Source organism: Pecten maximus, chromosome 12, assembly GCF_902652985.1.
Source record: "Pecten maximus chromosome 12, xPecMax1.1, whole genome shotgun sequence".
Lineage (NCBI taxonomy): Eukaryota > Metazoa > Mollusca > Bivalvia > Pectinida > Pectinidae > Pecten > Pecten maximus.
In genome coordinates, this window is record NC_047026.1 from 17,998,250 (window position 1) to 18,019,852 (window position 21,603).

General features: G+C 33.3%; 1 protein-coding gene across 1 annotated transcript; it reads right to left on the bottom strand.

Moving 5' to 3' along the window:
- Nucleotides 1-1,149: 1,149 nt before the first annotated feature.
- LOC117339301 (major surface-labeled trophozoite antigen 417-like) lies at nucleotides 1,150-21,436 on the bottom strand. The gene is made up of 10 exons (XM_033900811.1): nucleotides 21,319-21,436; nucleotides 18,017-18,202; nucleotides 17,291-17,486; nucleotides 16,353-16,863; nucleotides 13,595-13,683; nucleotides 11,978-12,092; nucleotides 10,885-10,973; nucleotides 8,390-8,505; nucleotides 7,333-7,495; nucleotides 1,150-6,756 (listed from the first exon to the last, which is right to left on the bottom strand). Exons 4-10 carry the CDS (start codon nucleotides 16,811-16,813, stop codon nucleotides 6,635-6,637), a joined length of 1,155 nt encoding a protein of 384 aa, XP_033756702.1. The 5' UTR covers nucleotides 16,814-16,863; nucleotides 17,291-17,486; nucleotides 18,017-18,202; nucleotides 21,319-21,436; the 3' UTR covers nucleotides 1,150-6,634.
- Between the last annotated feature and the right edge of the window lie 167 nt (nucleotides 21,437-21,603).

Here is a 21,603-nt window from a genome sequence, read left to right on the forward strand (position 1 = left end):
TTAAATGCATTTTTGCTGTAGCATAATGAAATGGTAGACATTGGAGTCATATATATTAAGCATTCTAAGACGTAACATTTTGACCACTTTGTCAATCACGCATATTTAACATATTTAATGTGTGCTAAACACACAGTTTATGTAATTTATACTTTTTCTTGTACAAAGGTAATTATAAATATGACATAAATAAGATATTTCCAATTGCATATTAAAATAATTATTATCTCTTAAATTACGCTTTAGAAAAATCTGAATAAGATAGAATTAATTGGATGCACATGCAATCGTCTGCAAAAATGATCAGAAACAAACATTAACAAATTATGATCTATTAGATCAACAACTTAACTATTTCCTCAATTAATATTAATTTAACTGGGCTGTCATGAGTGCAATCCTTTGAGATTGATGGGTGAACTATGCCCTTAAGGTTTGCAGTTAACGCGCGAGCCAATAACTAAATAGTTAAAGTGCCATGACTTCGCCTCGGATTCTCCTTAATAGTGACACCGGTTCAGAGTATATACCCGCGAATTTCATATTCTTGTTAATTTATCTAATATCAGCAGATTCAATTTTCAGATCAATTCTACTCACAATTCAAGTTTACATCCCCCCACTTCCCATCTGTTGACCTCTTGGATCAATACATTGATTTTTAATCTAATACCTCTTTTGTGGCTTTTGAACAATAATTCAATAATTAGTTGTACCTGTCTATTTTTTTTATATCTTAATTGATACTTATACTGAATAACGCGTTCCGATCTTAACTTTATCTTATTAATTTTCAGAGGAGATTAAGATAAAAGTGTAAAAGACGACACTTATGTCTATATATCCTTGTATCGATTCGGACAAAACTTATTAAAATACACGACCCTCAAATAATCAATATCGTTCATTCCGTCGCTAAAAAGCACATGCGCAGTGATATTTAATGATGAATTAGGGGGAAAACACAAAATTACATTTAATTTCACCTATTAGCGACGAAGATATTAGCACGGAATGAATCGTTAATTCACCCCACAAGTATATCGTAGTGAGTACGGACGGACAGATGGGCGGACAGATAGAAATGTAGGACGACCATCGATCCCAATTTTACCAGTAGCTGGGGGACTAATAATAATAAAACAAATGTGCATATAAACGGATTTATTGTCATGAAAGGTTTTTGCACTTTATGTTTTGTGTAATTAGTTTATAACATTTCTATGCATGTTTGATAAAGTGTTGGATTTATGACAATGTGATATGGTTTATTTCAGAATATATGAATTAAAACAATAGCAAACACTGAGATAAAAACAGATAATAATATAGTTTATTCCTGTAACATAACAAAACTACACTGTTAAACACCAATCATAACGTAGTGTATAATGATGTATTTTAATTGGATTGGTTAAACGAAAGAGCTGTAACTTTGCTAAAAATTTAAAACAACACAAAATTGAGATATTATATAACAATACATGTCATGTTTTTAATTAGGTAGTCATGCTTTAATCAAGATTAACGTTATTTTAACGGATTTATAACATGCTACTTTCCTGTCATATAGTACGTGCTAGGTCTTTCAACAGTGATTATTTTAAGTGCAAGGCATTCCATATACGGTTCTATAATATAAAGTAGCACCATGCAATACCGTGTCGTGGTTTTTAGCTTTGGTAATATAGCATGCGATACTGGTAAGATTAATGGTATTATAATATTTTTTTATAACATCTCTAAACCACACAATACCATGTCATGATTTGTTTTAACTATAAAGTATCGTTACTGGTAAGATTAATGGTATTTTAATGGTTTTATAACATCTCTAAACCACACAATACCATGTCATGATTTGTTTTAACTATAAAGTATGTGATACTTGTAAGATTAATGGTATCTTAATGGTTTTATAACATCTCTAAACCACACAATACCATGTCATGATTTGTTTTAACTATGAAGTATCGTTACTGGTAAGATTAATGGTATCTTAATGGTTTAAAAACATCTCTAAACCACACAATACCATGTCATGATTTGTTTTAACTAAAGTATCGTTACTGGTAAGATTAACCATGTCACGATTTGTTTTAACTATAAAGTATCATTACTGGTAAGATTAATAGTATTTTAATGGTTTTATAACATCTCTAAACCACAAAATACCATGTCATGATTTGTTTTAACTATAAAGTATGTGATACTGGTAAGATTAATGGTATTTTAAAGGTTTTATAGCATCTCTAAACCACACAATACCATGGCATGATTTGTTTTAACTAAAGTATGCGATACTGGTAATATTAATGATATTTTAATGGTTTTATAACATCTCTAACAAATCCTAAACCCTAAGCTGTACATTTCTGTAATATGTACTATATATATACGTTTTTTGGCAGTCTTAAACACCTGAGCCACATGTATGTCCTATTTTGGATCCCTGACATACACATCCAATATCAAAATGAAATAATTTTCATAAATGTAATCAAACCCCAGTTTTGTCAATATCCTTCAACTTAATTTTAGAAAATTCTTTTGCTTAACATTTTCCAGTGAAAAGCTTTACAGAATTCAAGCAAAATTTTTCCCCTTAAATCCGAAAATGCTTTCCTATAAATTTGAAATAAAAGGATTCCTTTTAGTATACAGAACATTGATTAATCTGGTTTGTTTGTTTGTTGCTGGGTTTATCGCCCCATGACAAGCCAGGGTCATTTTGAGGTGGGTCACCTTGTAGTAGTTGGTGATTACCTCACTTAACAACATATGGGAGGCCCATCGAATGTCATCCAGACCACATCCTGAGAAACACAATCCAACAACGGTAGCGAGCATCAAACCATGCACCTCAGATCACATGGTCAGCACTCTAACGGACTGAAACTAGAGCTAGAAACACATAATTTATTGTTAACTATTATATTGTTATATTACCAATATTGTCAATACATTCATCCCTTATGTTATACATAACAGTTTAATAACAAAAAACACATGAAAATATAATTAAAAGTCTTTCTACAGACCTTGAATTATAATAGTATAATATAATGGCTTGATACAATGTCACAAACAGATGTCCATTACATATCATGTATTGTGTATAATCAACAAGATAATTATGAATACACAGATCAGATATAAAAAATCAAGATAATTTTTGATAGCTTCACACAAATAACATTTTACAATTTCTTTTAAAAATGCACCAGAAATTAATTTTGTAAATTTTATAAAACAACACTGAAACTACCCATCTGACTGCTTTACTACCAGACTTTAACAAACTATCTATGCCACCAAATTACCTTGCTGATAAATAATGATGACTATTATTGGTTAAAATGTCACCTTTAAAAAGTGTTGCTGTTTGTAACGTCCCTTTTGATTGGCTACAAGAGCTGCTTAGTGATATCTCAGAAGGAAGAGTCTGTTTCTGGAAGAATTTGGAGTCATATCAAGTAATGTAGACCATTAACATAAAAGAATCAACCTAAATGACTTCATGTCATTAATCTAAGAGAACCTTGATATATAGAACAGGTAATACAGATAGATGTCCAGAGAATAATATATCCATTGAAATGACAGGGGGTGATTTTTATTATTTATCAAATATTTTCATTAATATAATTTGATGATTGAACTTTTTTTTGGTTGAGTAATTTATCTTAAATAGCTAGTATTTGTCCCAAAATGTGGTCATACTCCTAACATTAACTATTCAACACAGTCATTGTAATCTGCAAAATTAGATAAAACTTTACACAAATACATACAATGCAGTTTTACATAGATACATACAATGTAACTTTACAAAAATACCTACAATGTAACTTAACTTATACAAAAACATACAATGTAACTTTACACAAAAACATACAATGTAACTTTACACAAAAACATACAATGTAACTTTACACAAAAACATACAATGTAACTTTACACTAATACATACAATGTAACTTTACACAAATACAATAAAACTTAAAAAAGAAACATACAATGTAACTTAATAAAGAAGCATACATTGTACAAAGAATTAACAGGTAAAATTTAACATCATATAGAGTACAATGTAATATTGTACAGATAAATACAATTTATTGTTACACAGATACAATGTGCATACAATGCAATATGACAAGTCGGGGAGATACATAAAAACACAGAAATGACACAATATACTAAACACGGAATGGAACTCACACACGTTCATACTTTGTTCAGATGAATCACCACTTATAAACAACAAACTATAGACAGGGAATGAAAGAATCAAAAATTTAGAAAAATATCATAGGGAATGTGTAGTGTAATTATAACGAATTGCATAAATATTTATCACAGAAAAGCATCAGGTAACTGGTAATATATATGTAAGTCTGGAACATGTTCCCAGTTGTATCAGGACACAAGATCAGACAAACTCTGACAATAAAAGTTTATTGTTTTGTATAACTCTGACAATAAAAGTTTATTGTTTAGTATAACTCTGACAATAAAAGTCTATTGTTTTGTATAACTCTGACAATAAAAGTCTATTGTTTAGTATAACTCTGACGATAAAAGTCTATTGTTTAGTACCACTCTGACGATAAAAGTCTATTGTGTAGTATAACTCTGACAATAAAAGTTTATTGTTTAGTACAACTCTGACGATAAAAGTCTATTGTTTTGTATAATTCGGACAATAAAAGTCTACTGTTTTGTATAATTCGGACAATAAAAGTCTATTGTCTGGCATAAGTCTGACGATAAAAGTCTATTATTTAGTATAAATCGCTATCATGGCATGGCGTATTATACTCTCTATTCAAAATAATGTACCATGTAAGTCTAAAACAACCACAAAAGCTTGTTTCCTGTCGTACTGAGATACAAACTCTTGATGATACAATAGAAGTACCAATGGTATGTAGTGTTTGACGCAATTAGGTAAGACAGATTATGTTTTAAAATATATTTGTTTCTGAAATAATGTACTAAACTGTTCCCAAATGTGACTTATCAACACAAATTGTAAACTGTCCCTGACCTGGTGACAAGGAAGGAATCTCTCTCTCTTCAAGAGGAGAATGTCTCAACAATTTACAGTTCAGGAAATTCTCAGTAGTTTTAAACTTACACTACCAGCAACAAGGTAATCAGTACTATTAATAATATATGGAAACAAAAGTCAAACATATGCACATCCTATACCTGATAGGATGCTGCAAGTTCCAGGCCCCAGCCTCATCAACATTTCTAAACTTTTGGAAAATCTATGAAGTAAACTAAAAATTAACCTGGAAACAATATTTCGGGATAATTTTTTATTAAACTAAGATTTTCCCGTAAATCCAATTGTGTTTTCCTATGAAAAAAACATGTTGATAAGGCATTTCCTTAAGTTAATGAATATTGATGAAACAGAGCTAGGTCACATTTAATTTACTACAGATATTACACATTAAATTGTTCTTAATTATAAAATATACAAATTATGTCAGTTTGAGAGAATATATATATATTGTGCTATAAATAAACGATTTTGATAAACTCTGGATAAAAATAAATAGAATACCAAGCCTTTGAAAACTTTCTGCATGAAAAATCACAATTATACCCTCTTTTGGACAGGTGAATAGGAGTATTATGAGGTTTGTGCGACAAATTCATGTGTACAGTAGTTTTACAAACAGACAGGCATTTACATATATATCATTTTATTTTCACTTAATTGCAAAGAGTGTCGCTCAAGACCAGTCAACTGTGAATACATTGCCAGGACATAAGTCTACCATGACTAAATTAACAGGAATTCAGTCAACTGTGACCAAATTGCAAGGAGATAAGTCAACCATGACTAAATCGCCAGGAATTCAGTCAGCTGTGGCCAAATTGCAAGGAGATAAGTCAACCATGACTAAATTGCCAGGAATTCAGTCAACTGTGGCAGAATTACCTCGAGATAAGTCAACCATGGCTAAATCATCAGGAATTCAGTCAACTGTGACCAAATTGCCAGGAGATTAAGTCAACCAAGACAAAATCGCCACAATTAGTCAACTATATTTAAATCATCAGTAGAGTCAACCATGACTGCATCAATAGAGAAAGTAACAACCATGACTAAATTACCACGCGATCAGTCAGACATGAATGAATTACAAGGGGAGACAACTCTGATTAAACTGCAATATGAACTGCACTTATCTCCCCAATTTAAAATCGGCTTAACACTGATAATGCAAAGGGCATTCCATGAGGTAAGCACATCCTGTAAAAACTTAAAACTAGTACATATTTGATTTGTGTTAATCAGAGCTGCTGAAAGGTTGTACAGGGGGATAATTCAGACTAATAATTATCTTATTACAAAATATGTAAAGATAGTTGTCTATTAAATGCCTGCCTGACACATGTATGTACACAATATCCTGATGAACTCTTGTATCCTGAAAAAGATGGAATGAAGAAATCAGGTCCATCACCACCCGCAGTAAATCTGAATTCCTGAAGTTACTAAAACCTGATTATCTTAGGAAAGTTTTCGTTGTTACATCACCACCTGGACTAAATTTGACTTCCTGAATTTATCAATAGCTGTTGTCTTTAGAATTTTTTCCTTGTTTCGTCACCATCCAGAGTAAATCTGACTTCCTGAAGTTGTTAATAGCTGGTTATCTTCAGAATTTTTTCGTCTTTTCCTGTACTGTCGACATTTGTATAAAACTATCCCAGAAAATGCTAGCAATACTGCAAAATAATGAAATAATAGTACTCATTTCAAATTCATATAATAAATGTTATCTGTCTTCAAAGTCTCTAAATTCTAATTGATACAACTTAACATCAAAATTGCAAACATTAATGAATATTTTACCACACCAATCATTTTTGTCTCAGATTTTGTCACCAATTTTATTAAAGTCTAAATTAAATATTTCTCAAATATTCTAGATTGATAAGAGGTCTGTATTTATCCTGTAATAAGCCTAGGGCAAACACAGAGGGCTCACATAGATGTAACCCCACACCCATCATCAATAAAATAAATCAGTCCAGGAGGCAAGGGGTCAAGTACATAAAGTTACTTAGTTCATATTCACATCATAGCTTTCTATTTCAAAAGTGGTCAAATGTGATTTTTGACCTTTAACCTTGACCACAAAATCTTTGTCACAAAGTAAGGCATTAACTCAATGCTGGACAACCAAACAGCCATTGTTGTTACACTAGCTGAACTAAAATAGACATGGTGGGCTTATTTCCAGACATGGGCTTATTGTCAGGTAATATTTGATACATTGTATCATATATGCCGAATCTTACCAACACTACAGCCAGCCACTACAGCTATTAATTCCTGTGTGGCCAAACACTCTGTTCTTTCTTTATTGGCTTTATAGAATGGTCCAGCACAAGGTATGGCTTGACCAGTACCTTTGGGACAGATAGCGCTGACTGGGCATCGTAGGGGCGGTTCTGATGCTATCTGTAATTGATAATATCAGGCATATCATGATTTCTGTTCATGTCATAAAAAAATCAATATACTAATGCATTAGCATTCAGTGCCTTTGTGACAAAAATTGTGAAAAAATACTAAATGTACAGCAAAATGTTTTTGCATATTATTAATTTTCCTCACATTCAACACTGACCATTATTATAATAATAAAACCACATCACTTTGTACAAATTCAACAAACATAAAATGAGTTTTGCTTGCAATACCGACATGAACATCCATTCGTATTGTGAAAATCTCCATATCTGAATAATTGTTTACGTGTTAAAAGGCTATCAAATGTCTGTAGCAAAAATTCAGAGATATTTATCACAAGAACTATGAAAACATGCTAAAATGTATAATTTCTCTCCCCAGCACTGTAGGAATAAACTTTTTCATGATTTCATATATATTCTGTAAAATAGCTTTAAAATAGCAACATTTGCAATAAAACTTGCAGTGTTTATAGAATTTAATTTCAGCTGTTTGATAATTGACAGAGAGGAATTAGGATGAAATTATTTAACGTGGAAATCCCGACCCACGTGTTACCTGTACTATGCATGTATGTGTCATTCAGGCGACAAAGGATGCGACAGACAGACAGACATAAAACTTGTTTTAAACATTTAATTCAATTGGAGGTATTTTTGGTAATATTGGAATTTGGATACTTACTATTTTTCATATCCCTTATTTTTATATACATGTTTTATGTCTGATACAAACATACCATATGATTACAAATGATTTGTGGAATAAATCAGTCACAGTGGCTCTGTCATAGTGAAATTAATTCCTGTATTTTGTTTTTGTTTACCATATTGGATAACTGGAAATAGCTCATCTATTAATCATGTGAAGCTTCAAACTTACTGGACAGAAGAATCCTGATGGACACTCCAGGCATGAACCGGATCCTGGTGAAGTTTGATAGTATCCATCTTTACAGGGCTTACATGTGCCACCAGACAAACCGATCTTATAGAAACCTATACAATGGGAAAAATCACTAATATAAGCAAAACAATGTCAGATATCGATGGAATCTGTAGTAATACAACATCTGATCATTGATGGAATCTCTAGTAATACAACGTCATATCATTGATGGAATCTATAGTAATACAACGTCATATCATTGATGGAATCTCTAGTAATACAACGTCATATCATTGATGGAATCTGTAGTAATACAATGTCAGATCATTGATGTAATCTGTAGTAATACAACGTCAGATCATTGATGGAATCTCTAGTAATACAACGTCAGATCATTGATGGAATCTGTAGTAATACAATGTCAGATCATTGATGGAATCTGTAGTAATACAACGTCAGATCATTGATGGAATCTCTTAGACTAGTAATACAAAGTCATATATCATTGATGGAAACTGTAGTAATACAACGTCAGATCATCGATGGAATATGTAGTAATACAACGTCAGATCATTGATGGAATCTCTAGTAACACAACGTCAGATCATTGATGGAATCTCTAGTAATACGTCAGATCATCTATGGAATCTGTAGTAATACAATGTCAGATCATTGATGGAATCTCTTAGACTAGTAATACAAAGTCATATATCATTGATGGAAACTGTAGTAATACAACGTCAGATCATCAATGGAATCTGTAGTAATACAATGTCAGATCATTGATGGAATCTCTAGTAATACAACGTCATATCATTGATGGAATCTGTAGTAATACAACGTCAGATCATCGATGGAATCTCTAGTAATACAACGTCAGATCATTGATGGAATCTCTAGTAATACAATGTCAGATCATCGATGGAATCAGTAGTTATACAACGTCAGATCATTGATGGAATATCTAGTAATACAACGTCAGATCATTGATGGAATCTGTAGTAATACAATGTCAGATCATTGATGGAATCTAGTAATACAATGTCAGATCATTGATGGAATCTGTAGTAATACAATGTCAGATCATTGATGGAATCTCTAGTAATACGTCATATCATTGATGGAATCTGTAGTAATACAACGTCAGATCATTGATGGAATCTCTAGTAATACAACATCATATCATTGATGGAATCTCTAGTAATACAACATCATATCATTGATGGAATCTGTAGTAATACAACGTCAGATCATTGATGGAATCTGTAGTAATACAACGTCAGATCATTGATGGAATCTGTAGTAATACAATGTCATATCATTGATGGAATCTCTAGTAATACAATGTCAGATCATTGATGGAATCTCTAGTAATACAACGTCAGGTCATTGATGGAATCCCTAGTAATACAATAGCAAGTAAGTCTGAATACTGAATACATGAATACTGTAAATGTTGATTGTATATTTTAGCAATTTTGCATTAGAAACATTAAGCGTAATCAAGATTTCATTATATTGTATTGTATTACACTGTAAAAAATATGGTGGATTGGCTGTCACTAATTCATGACTATGCCAGTAAGACAAAATATGATAAAGTACTAAAATTTCAGTTTTCAGCTGATGAAAAATAAAATCTCAAAAGGTTCAATGTAAATTCTGGCAGTTTTATTATAGCTTACCGGGTACATATATATGTATATAAAGTAATTATAAGACCTAGATTTGATATCGTCTGATAACTGCCTTGCTTACAAAATACCTCACAGAGTTTTCAGTTTTCTCAGCATACATGTAATGATAGTTGATGAAGAGGTTGTCAGCTGCTTTTTATTGTAACAAGCTCTCTGAGAGTACTGTGCATTTCCTCTACCAGTTCCTATTCATAACGAATGTCAGATAATCCAAGTGACACACGGGTGATGTATCAGCATCATTAAACAAATAGTAAGTTAATGGTAAGCAATTAAAAATGTTTTAACCAAAACCTAAACCAAAGGTTTGGACAGGCAGAGGGTTTACTAGTAGTCAGTAGGGGACTACATTCAAATTGTCGCAATTAATACTTACTATAATAATACAAATTGGATTGATGGTTTTGGTTGGTATGTTGTATTAATTGTTACCTACATCAAAGTGGTACCAGTACATACCTGGTTGACACAGTGTACAGTTGGTACCAGTACATACCTGGTTGACACAGTGTACAGTCGGTACCAGTACATACCTGGTTGACACAGTGTACAGTCGGTACCAGTACATACCTGGTTGACACAGTGTACAGTCGGTACCAGTACATACCTGGTTGACACAGTGTACAGTCGGTACCAGTACATACCTGGTTGACACAGTGTACAGTCGGTACCAGTACATACCTAGTTGACACAGTGTACAGTCGGTACTAGTACATACCTGGTTGACACAGTGTACAGTTGGTACGAGTACATACCTGGTTGACACAGTGTACAGTCGGTACCAGTACATACCTGGTTGACACAGTGTACAGTTGGTGCTACCCTCAGCTGTGGTCTCTTGTCCTTCTGGACACATAGTACAGTTTACACAACCATGAGCACTGCAATACAAGAACACAAGTGTTTTTATTCATTCTTATATGGAACTTTTGTACTTCAAAATCTCACACCAGGCACAAATATACATATGTAGTACATAATCACCATAGGCACCATCTACCCTATGTGTATATAAAGTGATGAATCTATATATGTAACAAATGTTACAATAAACCTAAATCAGACAAGGAAATGAATTCCAATAAAAAAAGTTTTGAAAAATAGATAAAAATGAAGACTGCTTTGAAATAACTGCTTGTTTTTTCTTTCAACTTACAACTTTAGTCAGATTTTTCAAACACATACACATCATACGACATGAAAGACAAGTAAATTATGAAAAAGCGAGTACCGGTAATCGTACAAAATAATCATCGTAAAGATTTCATACACTCACTGCACATCCTTCACAACATCACGCTCACTACACATCATGTACAATGTTATACACTCACTGCACATCCTTCACAACATCACACTCACTACACATCATGTACAATGTTATACACTCACTGACCATCATGTACAATGTTATACACTCACTGCACATCCTTCACAACATCACGCTCACTACACATCATGTACAATGTTATACACTCACTGCACATCATGTACAATGTTATACACTCACTGCACATCCTTCACAACATCACACTCACTGCACATCATGTACAATGTTATACACTCACTGCACATCCTTCACAACATCACACTCACTACACATCATGTACAATGTTATACACTCACTGCACATCCTTCACAACATCACGCTCACTACACATCATGCACAATGTTATACACTCACTGAACATCATGCATGCATATCATACAAACCTATTAACACAGCCTTACTGACCACCATTCTATATTTCACTCACCATTATATACACATGATCGTTTATAAAATAGTTGTCTAATCCTAAAATATTTATCCATGATAATCACCAGTGAAATCATGGCTATACCAAACAAACCTGAAAATACAATATTGCCTTATTTGACCTACTTGCAGATTCTGCCGACAGGACAATAAACACACGTTGTTTGATTTGATTTACTCTGGAACATCCCTGGCTCACACTTGGAACAGCTTTGGGAGCTTTCATTTTTAGAAAAATGTCCTGTTCAACATGAATACAAAAGTTGATATTCTCAGACAGTGTAAAGTGAAACTTTAAACTATATTGTGGAACCTTTATATATAGTGACTCCTGTATGTAATGCAGTGTATATCATAGTGAAAACTGAATTGAAGGAAACTTGTATGTTATATTTAGTGAAATATTAACTTTTATAAAGCAGAGCATGTATATATAGTGAAACATTAATATAATGAAACCTTTAGATAGCATGACATGTATATCATTAACAACACCTATATAGCGTGAAAACTGACTAATGAAACCTTAACACTGAAATATGTAATTAATGAAACTTGTATAATTCAGAATCTGTATATAGTAAAACCTGTGTATATATATATAGTGATTGACACATTGATTCAAGCAACAAGTACTACACACAGCAATCACTCAGTCTAATAAAGGAGAATGAGCCAGCTCAAGCCAGTTTTTTTTACTATGAAATAGTTATCCAAACTGGACTAGGCTGTAAAAGTGGAGAGTATAGGTCACCTCACTAGCTGAGGCTACCAGGAATTTCCCTAAGGCCTAGTGGTAGGCTGTCCGCTCGGAGAGCGAGAGTAGCTCGTATGAGGCCAAGCTTGAGCAGGGTAATTTTCATGACTCCTTCCTATTACAACTACCATACTTAAAGATTTCTGCCATTTTTTCTTCTAAACAGGTGCACATGGCCTAGTTTTTCAGTAGACATTCAAATTTTATAAAAACTGAATGGTGTAAATTTAGAAATAATAGTTATTAGAAGGGCATTGATATGTTGCCGATTCAGTAATTAAAAGAAATCTAGCTGTCATATTTTATTTGTTAGTTCTTTTGAAGCGTGTCACAGAATCAGAACTCTATCAGGACACATGTTCAGACTTTGAGTTTTGGAATTAATTCAAAACCTGCGAGATTGATGTGGGAATGGACTAAATGTACTGGGAGAAGTACTAGTGTCTACGATGATATCATACATCCTTGATCCTCCAGGACATCACTTTTCACCTCTGCATCCCTGGAATATGTCACGGTACAATTGAAGACTCAGTCACCACAACCTTGTATATAAAACAGTGAATTGTACGGTGGCTATAATACCATTAAATCAACTGATTTTTAACTTGGTTGTCATTCTCTGTGATCTTCAAAATAAATCCAACAGCTTAGAGATTGGTCAGGGTTTTCCCCTGATACCAACCAAATAGCTAGTTGTGCGACTTTAATTTGCCATGAGATATTCCTGGGGTACAGATAGAGCGAACATAACCCTTCGAGTATCAAGGGTGACAATAAAGAGGTTGTTAGATATATATATACAGTCAAACCTGTCATATGTGACCTTCTAAGGGAAGCAGTAATAACGGCCACATGTGACAGGTGGTCTCTTAATCCAGGTTCAGGTCACTAGTACAGTAAATTACACTGGGAGGGGAAAATCTGGTTGCATATGAGAGGGAATCAATTAACTCAGGTGGTCATTAAAGCATGTTTGACTGTACCTGGTTGACAAGCTGGACAGGTGATCAGTCCTGTGGAGTTACCGCTGTAGGTTCCAGGAGGACATGCAGAACAATGGGAACAACCCGAACTGTAACACAACAAAACTTAATAGATAAAAGACAGAGTATAGAACAGGATCAAGGTATACACATGATCTGGTACCAATGACATCAAATACTGTGACAGTGATAAACTAATAAACACAGGATCTAGTATGTATTACCTATATCACAACAGTAATAAATACAGGATCTGGTATCTATTACCTATATCACAACAGTAATAAACACAGGATCTAGTATGTATTACCTATATCACAACATTAATAAACACAGGATCTAGTATGTATTACCTATATCACAACAGTAATAAACACAGGATCTGGTATGTATTACCTATATCACAACAGTAATAAACACAGGATCTAGTATCTATTACCTATATCACAACAGTAATAAACACAGGATCTAGTATGTATTACCTATATCACAACATTAATAAACACAGGATCTAGTATGTATTACCTATATCACAACAGTAATAAACACAGGATCTAGTATCTATTACCTATATCACAACAGTAATAAACACAGGATCTAGTATGTATTACCTATATCACAACAGTAATACTGTGACAGTGATAAACTAATAAACACAGGATCTAGTATGTATTACCTATATCACAACAGTAATAAACACAGGATCTAGTATCTATTACCTATCACAACATTAATAAACACAGGATCTAGTATATATTACCTATATCACAACAGTAATAAACACAGGACCTAGTATATATTACCTATATCACAACAGTAATAAACACAGGATCTAGTATCTATTACCTATATCACAACAGTAATAAACACAGGATCTGGTATCTATTACCTATCACAACAGTAATAAACAGGATCTAGTATATATTACCTATATCACAACAGTAATAAACACAGGATCTGGTATCTATTACCTATATCACAACAGTAATAAACACAGGATCTAGTATCAATTACCTATATCACAACAGTAATAAACACAGGATCTAGTAACAATGTATAATATCACAACATTAACAAACACAGGATCTAGTATATATTACCTATATCACAACATTAACAAACACAGGATCTAGTATCAATTAATCACAACAGTAATAAACACAGGATCCAGTAACAATTTATAATACAAAACAAGTAATAAACAGGATCTAGTATATATTACCTATATCACAACAGTAATAAACACAGGATCTAGTATCAATTACCTATATCACAACAGTAATAAACACAGGACCCAGTATCAATTACCTATATCACAACAGCAATAAACACAGACAGGATCCAGTAACAATGTATAATATCACAAAAGTCATAATCACAGGACCCAGTAACAATGTACAATATCACAAAAGTCATAAACACAGGACCCAGTAACAATTTATAATACAAAACAAGAAATAAACACAGGATCTAGTATCTATTACCTATATCACAACAGTAATAAACTCAGGATCCAGTAACATTGTATAACATCACAATAGTAATAAACATAGGATCTAGTAACAATGTATAATATCACAACAGTAATAAACACAGGATCTAGTATCAATTACCTATCACAACAGTAATAAACACAGGATCCAGTAACAATGTATAATATCACAACAGTAATAAACACAGGATCTAGTATGTATTACCTATATCACAACAGTAATAAACACAGGATCTAGTATCAATTACCTATCACAACAGTAATAAACACAGGACCCAGTAACAATGTATAATATCACAACAGTAATAAACACAGGATCCAGTAACAATGTATAATATCACAACAGTAATAAACACAGGATCTAGTATCAATTACCTACCGTATATCACAACAGTAATAAACACAGGATCCAGTGACAATGTATAATATCACAACAGTAATAAACACAGGATCTAGTATCTATTACCTACCGTATATCACAACAGTAATAAACACAGGATCCAGTGACAATGTATAATATCACAAGTCATAAACACAGGACCCAGTAACAATGTATAATACAAAACAAGTAATAAATGCAGGATCTAGTATCAATTACCTATATCACAAAAGTCATAAACACAGGACATTAATGTACCAATCCAACGTATTACACCACATTAGTAACAAAAATACTGGGTATTGCTAAAGCAATGCATATCCCCTACTGGCCCCTGCTAAAAATAGTAATGTAGTGAAAATCCAGGGAAAGTGATCTCCCCTGGTTGGAACTCGCTCCCTGCACGAGCTGGAGGTGCGCTCTCGTATATAATCCCGCGAGGTGACGGAGAGCGCCCTCTTTGATCCTGAACCACCACACTAGCAAGACCACAAACGTGAGTACTCACTGCATTGTTGAGGGTTTTGGGATACGGGAGCATATTCATTAGTCTTTAGAGAAGGCTGGTGAGAACCCATACCAGTTTTCTCTACAGTAATCTTGACCAAAAAACCACTGAAACTCGAACTTGACCTTCATAGCTTACCTTTGGACCCAAACACAATCCCAATTTCAACAGTGAAGTGATCATCTTGACACCGAATTTGACGAAAAATATCATTTTTTAGCAACAGTGACCTTCATAGTTGACCTTTCTACCCTTGACTCAATCCCACTTTGTATTACCTCATAACTAACATTAAATGAAGTTTCAATCAAATCCATCCATCTTTTAGCATGTATTATCTTTATAGCATTAAGGTGAGCTCTGATACAATTATACATACCCACAAAATGTTCCAACTTTACACAGCTCACAGGCAGACATGCCAGGGTTCTCCTGAAACATTCCTCCCGGACACTTATGACAGCGGACTTGACCAGTCTCATTCTGGTAGGAGCCTGGTTCACATTTGTGACACTCCTTCTGTGCCTTCTCTTCCTGGTGTGTTCCCTTGGCACACAGTTTACACTCGGTTTGTCCCTCCTCATTCTGATACTCCCCTACATTACAAACCTTACATTTTACTTGACCTTCCAGGTCTTGGAAATGACCTTCAGAACAATTCCGACAGTTTGATTGTCCAGTTTCATTCTGGAATGTTCCCTTTGTACAGTTTTTACACTCTGTTTTTCCTTTCTCATCCTGATAATTGTCCTTTGGTACAGTTAGTACAAACCCCTCCACCAGTATCCGGCTGTACTTTCCCTGACGGACACTCCGAACATTCCACAGATCCCGTGACATTGGTATATTCACCGGCTTCACATTTAGAACATGTCACAGTTCCAACGGCACTGAAAGGAGAAATAAATTTTACATTAAAACTTGTTTATAATGAATTTTACTGGACTAGAAGAAATCGTCTGTCATACCTGAAATGTTTTGAAAGGTTTTGAAGTTTACAAGTTTAAGCAAAATTTGGGATTACAATTGACACTTGTGTAAAGCCTGTCCATCTTAAGAAAGTGTTACTGCACAAAAATTGGAAATTTTTCTGTTAACACAAAATTGTACACCTCAACCTGGAGACACAAACATTTTTTGTTTTTATCTAGAACTACCTCAATGAATCTTATGCTCTTTGTGTTAGCCTACATCTCATAATTTACATACAACCTTCGATCGCCATACAATCAAAATTCTTATCATATATGATTTCAAATAAATAAATCAAGTCTTTTCCCCCCTTATTTAACAGCCTAAAGACCACAATAGCCATACTTTGTGGCAGATCCTTTGGGACATGGTTTACAGCTGGGCTGTCCTAACTCGTCTTGGTAATGTCCCTTATCACAAGGGAAACAGTTCTCCTGTCCTGTAAGGTTCTGGGCGTGGCCCTTAGCACACCTCTCACAAAATGACTGGTTAAAACACTCTCCTGTAGCCCCATTAGGACAACAACCACACTCTGTTAAACCTGGAAAGGAAACCAAGGAAGATTGTATCAGTTTCATCAGTCATATTCATCATACTGTATTCTTCATCATAGGCGTACCCAATTGTAAGGTACCTCTAATTTTTCCAATGAAACAGGATGAGTGCATTTAATTAAAGCCCATAAAAATGCACTTCATTGATATGCCAATGCACTCTCAATGTTAAGCTGAAACAGTTCCAGAGAAATCTAGAAAGCAGCGTTTTTTTCACAAAAACAACTTTGTTCTATTTTCAAGTCTAATTTCACACAGAAACTTCTCCTTGTAAAATGTTTTAAGGTGCCAAGTGTGTTTATAAGGTTGAATACAGTACTTATAGAACAGTAATCTATCCCCACAACAGTATCAAAAAGGCTTTGAACAACCCTTTGTGTAGATATTCAATACATATACATGTATATTATTCAAGAAAATATTCATGAAAATTATGAGGAACAATAATTGTGTATTCATGAATTTGATACAGAATCAAGTTGATCAGGAAAAGATTTATGGATATATTCCTACTCACTCTCATTAGAAAAGCTGCCCTCGGAGCATGGCTGACAAACTGATACATTGGAACTGGTGCAGTTAATGTCAGCGAGCAGGAATGATCTTGGACTGAAGAAGGCTTCACTTTCTGGGTGATTAGTGGAATCCCCGCTGATCACGAGGGGCACATGGTGGTACAGACATCCTAGTAGTAGTACCACACCTGTCAACAGGTAAACAGGATAATTAATAAACATTTTTTTAGTTATTAATCAGCATTAAATAATTAAACAATTATTTATCTTTTATTATAAGTAATACTAATAATAATAAAAAGACATAAATTTGTGTTCAAAATAGAATAAATTATTTTCTCTTGTTATAGTGTAGGTACACCTTCCCAAACATATATTATAAAATCCTAGGTCACGTTTAGGCAACTCTATATAATTAATGCATGTACTGGCCAAACAAGAACAATTAGAAAGATTAGTAATTGAAACATCAAGGACTATAATATTAAGTGTTTTCACTGAGATTATTTTGATATGATTCAACAACAGGATGACTTTTGTTTTTATCCGGTATTAATTAGATTAGAAGAAAAAGATTTTAAAACAAAATTTAATTCAATTTTCTTCCAAAAGGAGTTACAGAAAACTATTAAAAAAATTAAAAAATTAAATGAAATATCAACCCAATAACGAATTTATATAATTAAAAGTACATTAAGTAATACCTCTACACTCGTATGATCATACAAATGTCAGGTATCGGGACGTCTGACTGATAAAATCAAAGTTCAAAAGGTTACAGGGTGAGTTCAGATGTCATGAATAGTATACGCTTATCACAGCATCAGAATGATAATTCTGCATAGAAAAGCTATTGATGTAGATTACATACACATTAAAACAATGGCTTTTATCTGATTTTATTATATATATAAATAATAATTATGATCTATACTTCTCTCATGGTCCCTTTAAGTACTTGAAATCCAAAAACTGTACATGTCCTTGCAAATATTTCTACAAGTTTTCATGTAAATAAAATTACATGTTTTAAGTCTTTCTCACTGTGAACTTTAATTTAACTGAAAAATCAATTCATATATATATATATATATATATATACATATATAGGTACCCATAAAACTGCTTCATACATATATATAAAGAACCTGGTGAGACTTTTCTTATACACAACCCTTTAAATCTTGCGGTATATAACGTACTGGTAGTAATCATTTTGTCTGTGTGTGCGTGTGTAAGTGTCTGCCTGTACATGTCAGACCATCCGTGCAAAGCATGTACGGTATGCACGATTATTAAATCTCATGAACCACTGGACAGATTTTAAATAAGATCTTCATATTAACACCATAACATAAAACCTCCACTTCTAAACTATACACTAAAGTCCATTTGATGGTCATGATCATTGGTCATTCATTTAGGTTTAAGGTTGCACTTGTCTGCTTCCAAAATAGAAAGCTTGTGTAACACAATTATCTGATGAATCCCTGGACAGATTTCTTTTGAAAAGGAGGGAGGGCTGAATTCCAGTCACTGTGTAATCATGAGATGTACAAACACTATTACATGTTCTCAAAAAGATATACATGTACCAGGGTTTCACCATTCTAACCATACATGTGAACATTTCAAATACTGTAAAAGTGGAAATATTCGCGGTGTGGAAATTTTCGCTTATTCCGCTATCAGTAAATCTCCGCGAAAATTTTCACCCAGGAATATGTTAACACATAAAAATACTAAATATAAAAGATACAAGTGAGCGCAAAAATATCTTGACGGCGCGAAAATATCCACACCACGAACACTTTGGAAGCTGGCTAAGCTTAAATTTCCACACGCGAAAATATCCACTTTTACAGTAACTTACTAGGTCTGTAAAAACTCACTAACATAAACATCAATGTACATTTATTTTGTACATGTACCGGGTATATACTAATAAACCAATTCACAAGTGTAACTCCAACTCCTGGTGTGTATTATATAATGTCATTATGTAAGTTCATTGACATTTAAAATTAATTATTCAACTGCAAGCATACATTATATAACATGTTCAATATATATGCACATGTAGCACCTATTAGTATCACAATAATTATATATATATAATCCCCCACAGAATAGCCCTTATGGGTTCAAAGTTTAGTCATGACCATCAATAGACCAATTCACATCTCATTGATGAATGTCCTGTCTTAATATTGAGTTTGATGTATAACTTCTAACCCATTCAGGCTAAAGGAGTTTAGGAATAACAAGATTTTCAAAATGGCAGTTATGGTGGCCATCTTGAATGTCATGTGGGTGATGGCCTAATTTTCGTTATCATGTCATATGCCTTACTTACTTGTGAATTAGTGGAGGTCCTTATACTTAACAGCTGTGATTCAGAAGGAGTACTGATAATAGACTGTGACCAGTAGAGCTAAATGTATCAGTAAATTTCATTATTTCTTATTAACAAAGACAAAACAAATTTAATTAAAGACAAACATAAATGGCAGTCAGTTAATAGGGAGGTAATAAACCAGACTATATATAGCTGTACATGCAGGTAAAAGCCACAGGTAGCAAAGGGCACTGTCCATTGCCTGTTAGGGGCTATATATCTGAAGTGGTTCGATCTACAGCACTTCTGTTGATACCTCTGATCTAAAGATAGTGCACCACGGTGTAACGCTCACAACTGTATGAATTTGATGTCAATGGAAGATGTCACGGTCCATATTTTAATGCTCAATATAACCTGAGCAATGTTGCATAATTTAATTAATCTGTCACATCATGCTGACAATTGGTTAACCATGGAATATAGTGCAATAAATCCATCTTTTATACAATGCAAATTAAAACTAATTTAATGTTCAAAAACAGGGTGCTGTTCACAGTACCTATAGGCATTTGAAATGTCTTTACATTTTAAAATTATTGAATGCAATGTATTTATATTGAATCTATATTTTCTATATTTAGTCTGACAATTTTTGAAAACTAATTGCTTTTTATCAATATAATTTATACAGTATCCTACTGGAAATTATATTTATATCCCCCAAAACTTATGTGTATAAAACGTTTTGTGTGCTGAAATTACTTTACACTGATGCCATGACCTATATATCATGTAATCTACTGGAGTGCTCATGAGTGGTCAATCAAATGCATATGAGTATACTACATGATAAGTGGAGAAATACCTGAATACTGTACTGTAACCTTCTAATAAAAATTTGACAGTAATTAACTTTCTCAACAGACGTACAGACAGGGTGAATCATGAAAACATGGTACAAACCAAAATAAAAACGAGTCTGCATCGTTCACGTTTTAGAGATGTCCAAAATCATTTTCCTCTATATCTGTTGACGGTGTTGACACAAGACTATGATATCATCCAGTCTCCATTTTGCCAATCATGTGACACAGGGTGATAACGAAAGTAAAACTTGAAACGGATTTTAATATCCGTCATTCGGAAATAAAAATAATAATTTCTTTTCGTGTATCATTAAAATAAGATGTATTTATATGCAATACACAAAATGATAGAAAAATCAATATTGGTAGGAAGTGGCAAACA

Coding starts and splice junctions, on each gene's coding strand:
- LOC117339301 (XM_033900811.1), bottom strand. CDS start 16,813: ATGTCACGGGATCTGTGGAATGTTCGGAGTGTCCGTCAGGGAAAGTAC. Junction 8,506..10,884: donor CTGTACACTGTGTCAACCAG/GTATGTACTGGT, acceptor CCCATTGTATAG/GTTTCTATAAGATCGGTTTG. Junction 7,496..8,389: donor CATCAGGATTCTTCTGTCCA/GTAAGTTTGAAG, acceptor TATCAATTACAG/ATAGCATCAGAACCGCCCCT.